We start from the raw sequence: 9,036 nt of genomic DNA on the forward strand, positions 1-9,036 counted from the left end.
ATGGTCAGTATTTTGTCAACTGCGCTGAAGAGGAGAGACGCACGCAGCGCGCGGGATTACGCATCTAATAGTTTGTCCTATTCAGGTGCAGCATTGCGCCTCAATGTATGCGCTCTGCAGTGACAAATTCCTCCTTTTCAACACTAGAGATCCTGTGAATTAAGTTGTGTAATTTGTTCATTCCAAGCGAGCATTGATCAACATTTATGTCTAATTAAAATACAGCAGTTGTATCATCAAATACAAGTTAGGTATAATGTGAAGACAGAAAACACGTTTTCTTCATTACACCTTTATTAATAGTTCTATTATATTCTATTTCACATTGTTTTATTTTCCTGGTTTAGGCCTATGTCAGTCTTAAAGTATTTTGAAATCATAATAAAAGATAACTCATTTAACCAGTGTAATTTATTCAAATTAGCATTAATAAACCAGGAAACTTACAATCACTTCATAAGAAAAACATCTTTCCTTCATTCTGCTCCACCAGGGGGGGCGGGGGGGAATTTTGACATAAATAATGATCTAAAAAGCTAATAATTCATCAACACAGGTGAAAGTCTACACAGGGTAACATTCATTAAACACTACACTGAGTGCAAATGATCTCCTCAAATATACACAACCTTATTTTTCGAAAATCATCCTTCTTCTGGTTCCTATTTTTTCCTTTTTACACAATATGTACAATTTTCTTTCACACAGTCAGGTCATTAGAAAGTACACAGCTCAGACCCCGACTCTGCTTGCATGTCCTGGAGCCAGACTCAGCAGTAATGCCACTTCTCTCAAAATAAAAGAGGGGGAAGAGGGATCTCAAATGCAGCAAATGCACAGAAATCTGAAAGAACTGGTTTGGTTCAGAGATATAAAATATATTTATTCAGTGGTGTTGCTGAGTGTGACTGGGGGACATGCAGGCCAGCAGTGGAGTGGAGAGTCCAGCCTAAACAGAAGGCGATGGAAGGTCTGTGGACAGTTTTTCCTTTGGTTCTGGGTGGGTTTTGGGGGGGTGGGGGGGGGGACCTCTTCCAACATGTCTTTACTACAGACACACACTGTCTCATCCCACATCAATGCATACAGATAAAGCAGAGTTAATGTCGAACACTCGAGTTGTCCACGTTTTGAAGAAGCACAAGAAGTCGTTTATTGTCTTATTGTGTGTGTCTCTGTTTGTGTCTGCTTTTTGTCTGTGTTTTGTGTGTGTGTGTGTAAAACTCCAGATCCTTAATGTAAAAGTAACTAAAGCAATCTGTTACATGTCAATGTCCTGTTTTAAAATAATAACTTCCAATTAAAGAAATATTTGAATCAAAATGAACCTGGTGTATAAAAAGTAAAATAGTCACTTCAGAAAAAGTGTTTCTTTGACCCATACAACTTTATCATAAATGACTATAAGATGAGAACTCAGGCCTTAATGTGTGAGTCATGTTTACTTTTCTATACTGTTGACTTATTAACAAGTGAAAAGTTCAATATTTCCTTCTGAAGTGCAGTGAAGCAGGAGCACAAAGTGGCATTGAAGATGATTGCTGTAGTAGAAGTACTTTTTTGTACTTGAGTAAATCTACTTAGTTACATTTCCCTGAGTGCACAGCGCTGTGTGCACTCAGTGTTTTGTTTTTTTTGTCAGTAGTACTTGATAGTTATTGTACTTTTTATGGGGACTACATTTTAAGTTCAATTTATGATTTTCTTTTTTATAAACAAACTATTTTAAATGTAATATTTTTGAAGATATTGTTAATTTTCTAGAACTATTTACAAATAAAAAAAATGATTGGCCCTTAATTAATGAAGGTGTGTGTATGCAGTAAAACAATGTGAATATAGCTGTTATTACCAGAGACACACAAACACACAACTTTTTTTTTTTTTTTTTTATAGCTACTGCTCTTCCTTAATTTGGTTGTGCTATTTTGTCGGGGAATCTTGAGGTAACGGGGGACAGTCGGACAAGAGGGACATCAGTCTCCAGAGGTATGAGTGGGTTGTTTTGGGGGGGTGGTGGGTGTCATGGAATGGGACGTCAGCCCAGGACAGAGAGGCCTAAAGCTGGTGTCGAGTGTTCAGCACACCTCCTTCCCTGCTGCTCCGGCAGGCAGGATGTTCAGCTGGGTAAGCTGAGCCGAGTGTTCCTTGGCCTTGAGGCGCAGTGCTGCGATGCTGGAGGCCCTGCGGTCTGCTGAGTTGGAGGAAGAAGAGGAAGGATCGGGGACGACTGGGCCCGCGTGAGGGGGGTTCTCTACAGGAGGGGCAGGCTGGCGGAGGAGAGCTGCAGCAGTGGAAGCACTGGTCAGGGGCCCCATACTGGAGAAGAGCCTGAAAGGAGAAAGGTATTTAACATTATTTGACATGTATGGATCTTCAACATGTTTACAATAAAGAGTTAAAATTATTGCACATAAAAGTCTTAAAACTTTTTTATTTTTTTTATTTTTTATGCTTTTATTGGAGCTTTGTGTACTCTATATTTTCTGTCTAGCGTAAAACCCCTTCCTGTAAATGTTCACTCTTGGATGAATTTTTTCAGTCGTCTTAAATACATGAATTGCATGTATTATTGTATTACTGTATTATTATTAATTTAATTTATTATTAAATTTAACAAAGAGATTGATGATTCCAAATAGACAAGAGTTGAAGAAAATGATGAACTACAGTTTAGCATGCATATGTCATGTGCAGTGTCATCCCTCCTCACAGCTTATCTTGCAGAGTCACACATTTAGTTAATTTATTTTGCCATTTAACAAAGTGAGATCACCCCACCACTGGGTGTTAAGCACTGTGAAGTAAACAGTAATTGTAATAGAGTTATTAGAGTTGCATGCTGTGTTGGGAGTTCAGTATAAGCATGGCTGCTGTGCATTTTCTGCACATGCTCTCTACAAAAATTGTAGTAATTTTCTATAAAATACAGGGATGAATGTTTAGGCCTTCAGGTACAGAAATTGGCAGGTTCTGGTGTAAATAAGTATAAAACAGGTGTTAGGGCTGTTTCTGGGTGCGGCTTACCTGCCAAAGGTGGGTCCAATGAAGGCAGGGTGCCGAAACATGGCAGCCGTGCCCAGAAAAGTGCCTAAGCCGAGTGGGGTGGCCAGGGGCGGAGCAGAGCCATTGTGAGGAGGGGCCAGGCCAGGGAAGGCAGCGGCTGCAGCTGCGGCGGCTGTCCAGGCGGACTCGAGGGCAGGGTGGTGGTGATGAGGGAAGGGCCCGCCCTCCAGGTAGTGGCTGAGAGGGTGGCCTGCTGCCAGGGGACCAGGGAAGGGGAGGCCCGATGGGTGGGCCTGCACCCCGGCCTTCTCACGCTTCCTCCATTTGGCCCTGCGGTTCTGAAACCACACCTGAGGTCAAACAGAAGTGATGACAGAGAGGTTACAATGGGTCAAATAATCTCTTTTTTAGAAGTTAAGATATCATAGTAATTGGTTCTAGGGCGATGGCTTCATATGATATAAAGCTAAATGGTATGACATAAAAATGCATCTTAAATCTTATCTAAATGACAAGATGCTCAGTTTAAAACCACTTATTATCAAGTGTAACTCTCCTGTCCTGCTTGCATAGCAGGAATGTTTCATTATAATTGCCATCACTACACTCTATTGAATGTTGTGTCAGTGCAGTCTAATAGTTGTCTGCTTCAGGTGGTGTCCAACAGGCGGAAAGTCAACGGTAATTACACGCGAGGTAAACCCTGCCGCTCACGGTCCTTTAAATCTACTTTCTGTCTAATTAACACCCCCTCCTCCACCCTCCATGTCCCTGTGGACGGGCTTCAGGGAGGGTAGGGGGGAGATAATTAAGAGCGGTGTTAACAAAGGATCCAGAAAATTACCGCTGAACTGGCTCCAATAACAATTAATGCGCTTTAAATTAAATTCTTTAAGAGATGTAGAACAAGTGACTTCCATTCCGGAGAGTATTTAACTTTCCCACGCATCCTCTGTTGGCCAGTTTGCTCTGTAGACGCACAATGAGCAAAATGTCAACATGAGGAAAGTGATTGAACGGGCAGAGCTTGAGCGACACACACATTATTCCCAGAGGGCTGTTTAGCATTACACAGCCCCTCGGGAATTTATGAGTTTTTATCACCTCCCCGATGGCGCCCGTTAAGTGATTTGTTCACCTACGGCCCCCTTAAAGAGACATCTGTTGTTTTACCGTCGGCCATAACCCTCCCAGAGCTTTCCGCCGTGTTTGAACTGTCTCTCTGGTTATGAGGCCGGGCTTTCGACATGCAAGACACGCTTTCAGAGCAAAGCAGAAAGAGAAAAAAAAAAGAGGGAGATAGAGTGGAGGGGGGGTGGGTGGGGGGGAGGGGGGGGGAGCAAACACCTTTAATGGTCTCTCATTCGCTCCCAAGTGCAAAGCATCGGATCAATGCAGGTCTATTGCAATCACATAATGGGAAATCAAATAGCATTATCCCTCCCCTCTTTCTGTCTCACCCCTCCCTCGGCACATCTTTTTTTGCGCACACCCCCCTTCCTCCACCCCCCCCCCCCCCCCCCACCCATCTCTCCCTGATGGGAATTCAAACACCATCTCATCACCAGGAACATACACAGTGTTTGCTCCTGCACTAAGTGAGCTTTTTATGAATCGCCAGCGTCGCCTTAATTGCCTCTAAAACGTCCCCCGTCCGCGCATAATAACATTCAATAACAGGAAAGACCTTCCCCGCGCGGCGCACGAGGCCATTTAACACTTTTTTTTCTACTGTAATAAATTACTGCCTCAAATTGGCCCGTACTCGTTGATCCTCAATCAGTGACGCATATCACCGGTTATTATCCAGCAGGGACATTTTATAGTCGACATAAAACATTGAAAGGTGCTTGTTTTTCTCCAAAATTTGATTTACAAGCTTCTTCTCTTTTTTTTTTCTCCAGATAAACAGAGAGCCACTTACTTGAACGCGGGCCTCGGTGAGATCCAGACGCATCGCGAGCTCTTCTCTGAAAAGAATGGAGGGAAAAAAAAGAAAAGAAAGAGGAAAAGAAAAAAAAAGATTCAGGGTTGCAGGCCTCAGCTTGGAAGCAAAGCAGAATTGCTGTTTTGTTCCCTCCTGTTGTTCACTGTCAACAATGGACGCAAAAATGGGTTTGATTTTTTTCATGGGCCTCAGAAAGACGCCATATAGCCATATTATATTTTCCCTGTCGCGGATGGGTAGAAATAGGCCCTATGATTGTTAGATTTTTTTTTCCTTAGCACAGGCCTGTCACTGTAACAACATAATGGGGGAAATAATGACATCTAAACTAGCCTGCCACAAAGCAATTGACGCTGCATTCAGCTGCAAGATGGACCTGCAGTGGAAATTAGACCTACAAGTCGCTTTAGGGTGAATCGATTGGAAAATATGAATAATCTCAATGGTGATAAAATATTTAAATGTAGGTTGTCGTGTCTTGACGTTTCGGGAAATCTTCAATATATAAGCAAAAACGTAGAACATAAAATAGTTTATTAATCATATTTATAGGGGGTATTGTTTTTATTCCAGATTTTAAAAAGCATGTAGCATTTTGTTTTGCTATAGAACCACTAATTGTATTTTTCCCCAGTGTCTTATAAATCTCTGCATAGTTTTATCTTTGTGTTTTTCTGCCCTTGGGCTTGAGGTCAGGCCCTGGCATGTTTTTTTTTTCTTTGCAGGATGTTCCTTTCCCCATCATGTCCGATATGTAATCTGATCTGCAGCGGTCAATTTTTCCTCCTAAGAATAACACAACAGTCCTCTGTATCAGTTGCAGCAGATACGGTAACAAAACGTTCCCATTGTTGGCACTTGTAGGCCTTTTGTGTTAACTAATGCAGGGCACGGCTTTTCTTTAGTGACACCTTTTTTTTTAAAGAGGTGTGATCCACACAATGTCTAGTTGAAGACGTAAGGAATTACTGGAGTTTTGCGGGGACATATGCAATTGGAATTGTTTAGGCTATTTAAAATACAAAGAAAATATAATCACCTTGAAAAAGGCGTTAAACAATAAAACGTTTCATTTCTAGTTTATTTTATTTCAAGTTGATATAAACCAACTATTAGTAAAAATTAAAAAAATACATGCTAATATTATTAAAGGTTCTTAATTAAAAAAAATAGGTTAAATGCAAACTAAAATAGGGCAAATTTTTGTCGTTTGTATTTTTAAAAAGGCAATACAAAATTTGAAAAATTTTAATAAGCTATATGCAAATTTTAAAATGATAATTTATGGGAATACTTAAATAATTTAAGAGCACAGTAAATAATAGGCTACCAAAAAATATTTTAAATAGGCTTAGTTTGAAATAGTTTTTACCTGGTGAACACGTCGGGGTAATGTGTCTTCTGGAAAGCTCTCTCCAGTTCCTCCAGTTGGTAACTGGTAAATGTAGTCCTGTATCTTCTCTGCTTCCGTTTCAGCATCCCTTCCTCTGAATCACTGCCCGCCGACAGACACACGCTGTCCTCCCCGTCCCTCACGTCCCCATCCCCGGCGTTCAAGCTCTCTCTCTCCTCGTCCTTCGGGGACAGAGCGACCGGGTCCCCGCAGCTCTCCTCCTTCCCCGTGTCCTCCTCGAACTTCAGTGGGCCGAGCTCCACCAGTCCCAGACTGCTGTCCTCCGAGCCCTCGCCCGGGCTCCGGTCGCCCTCTCCCCGGCTCAGAGACGCGTTCTCCCGGTAGGATTTGCTGCGGCTGATGCTCACCTGTGGCGCCTGGCTGATTTTAAGGCTTTCACTTGCCTGCTCCAGGAGGAGCCGCTCCCGGTCCAGACTCTCCGTGTGCTCATGGAGGTACTTGCCGCCGGGTCCGTACAGTCGGCGGAGCTTTGGTGGCAGGTGCATTTCTGCGCTGAGGGAAAGTGGGTCTTTGGTTGTTCCTGAGGAGGAAGGAAGGATGTCAACAATGTCAAAATAATAGATAAACAATGGACTGCGTAAGCTTTACATTTAAATTGCAAAATAACCTAGGAGTAGGCTAAGCAATTCTTCACTTAAACTACAGGCTGCCTAAGTTAAAACACAACAACTGTCTTTGCTGAACATAAAAACAACCATCAAGCTGTGGTTTTTACAACTTGACTTTTAGTAATAAAACTAGCAAAATATAGGCCTACAACATTGTATTTTTATCCGCTACAATGCCCCTCAAGGACAAACGTCGGCTGTTACATTTCCCTTCAAAGGAGACTTACTGTCAGCCGTCTTGTCGAGCTCCCCTCTCCCGGGCAGACCCGTCAAACTTTGCGCACCGATCAGCCGGACCTTGCAGGGGCTCCTGCGGCCCAGAATGCTGTCTATGCAGTAAGAGGAGAGCAGCGTCGGGGATTTACTGCTCTTCCTTTCGGCCCGGTCGTGGATATCTTCCTCAAACTGGCCACTCATATCGACGCTTCGGTTCGTCTAGTTTCGGTAGCACCTGTCAGTCTCCCCCTCTCTCTCTCTCTCTCTCTCTCTCTCTCTCTCTCACCCTCTCTCGCGCACAGGATCTATTGCCCTCTTTTTTTGCTTCTTCTCTGTCTTCTCCTCCTACCTTTCTTCACTTCGCCTACCTCTCTCTCTCTCTCTCCTGTTACACTCCTCTGTCACGCTCTCTAATGACAGGCAGTGGTTTGACTGCCTCGCGCAGCTCTACGGCTCCACGCGCTCGCTCAGCATACGTATGGGCTGTTGTTTGCCTGATTGGCTCGTATGTGTGTGTGTAGGGGGAGAGACAGCGCGGAGCTGCTTTATATATTTTACGATTAAAGTTAATTTGAGGGAAAGGTAACAAAACCCGACACGGACTCCGTTTTTCTCGGTGGAACGAACTCTGTTGATAAAGTAAAGCTGAAGACTTTAAATCAGGGTTTTCTCTTCGAAGTCCACTAAAGTTTCATATTAAAAAGGAAGGCCTATCAGAAAGTTTCACGAACAAAAAAGCATCAGTACTGAACTGAAAGTATTTGTTATTATTGTATTATGTTTAATCACAGTTTTGTAATGAACACTGGTGTGTTTTCTTAACATAAATGAATTAATGTACACATTCAGGCCTACCAGCACAATGACTGTTTGTCAAACAAAAGACAACACCAACCTTTTCTTTTACACTTGTAGACGAGTGGCATATCTGGAAAAGTAAATAATAATGGTGGAATTCAATTTAAATATTTTTTAGTTAGTTCCTCATTGTGCTTTCAGACTGTCTTAAGAAGGCTAAAGTGAGAATATCATTGATCTTATTGGAAGCGTTTTCATTAATAGCCTATAACATGTTTTTATTCTACAAGTTAGAAATCTGCTGCGGAACTGGCTTCTCTCTACACTCTATTGTGACCAATCCTCCCATATAGTCTATAAAATGACATGGTGTTGGCTATTTCTTCCTTTACTCAACGTGGTGTTAAACTAGCTATTTCTTTTCACATTTCTTTTTTTATAGGTCCCAAATGATAACAGACACAGAATCATTATATTTTATTCATAATTATTATAATAATGTAATTTTAAAAAATCACAGTATGTTGATACCAGCAGTGCAGTCATTATAATTATACAGAAAAAAACACAATAGTATAAATAGTTATGAAAGTAACAGTTAATAATTATACATATAAAACATTTTAAGGAATCATGACAAAAATATTACAAGACAGAATATATGCCTGAGTTTTGGGTCTTTCTTATTTACCACTCATAAATAACTTGTTTTTTGATGGATGTACATATTTTCCGGGGCCTTAAAAGAACTGTCTACAATCCCAATGCCAAGTTTCAAAATAATCTGGCACGGAGTTTCTGTTGAACCAAAAACAGCACCTGCTAGAGCCATGTCAGAGGCTGGGTAACAGAAACATCAACATTTGGATCAGAAATGAAGTGAACATTTTATGTAATTTTGACATAGAAAAATATCTATCTGTCTGTCTGTCTGTCTAGCTATCTATCTGTCTGTCTGTCTGTCTGCCTGTCTGTCTGTCTGTCTGTCTAGCTATCTGTCTGTCTGTCTGTCTGTCTGTCTGTCTGTCTGTCTGTCTGTCTGTCTG

General features: G+C 41.8%; 1 protein-coding gene across 1 annotated transcript; it reads right to left on the reverse strand.

Moving 5' to 3' along the window:
• Positions 1 to 257: 257 nt before the first annotated feature.
• arxa (aristaless related homeobox a) lies at positions 258 to 7,699 on the reverse strand. Its single transcript, XM_020653042.3, has 5 exons — positions 7,204 to 7,699; positions 6,327 to 6,888; positions 4,931 to 4,976; positions 3,028 to 3,356; positions 258 to 2,331 (listed from the first exon to the last, which is right to left on the reverse strand). Exons 1-5 carry the CDS (start codon positions 7,391 to 7,393, stop codon positions 2,079 to 2,081), a joined length of 1,380 nt encoding a protein of 459 aa, XP_020508698.2. The 5' UTR covers positions 7,394 to 7,699; the 3' UTR covers positions 258 to 2,078.
• Between the last annotated feature and the right edge of the window lie 1,337 nt (positions 7,700 to 9,036).

Source organism: Labrus bergylta, chromosome 20 (assembly GCF_963930695.1).
Source record: "Labrus bergylta chromosome 20, fLabBer1.1, whole genome shotgun sequence".
Lineage (NCBI taxonomy): Eukaryota > Metazoa > Chordata > Actinopteri > Labriformes > Labridae > Labrus > Labrus bergylta.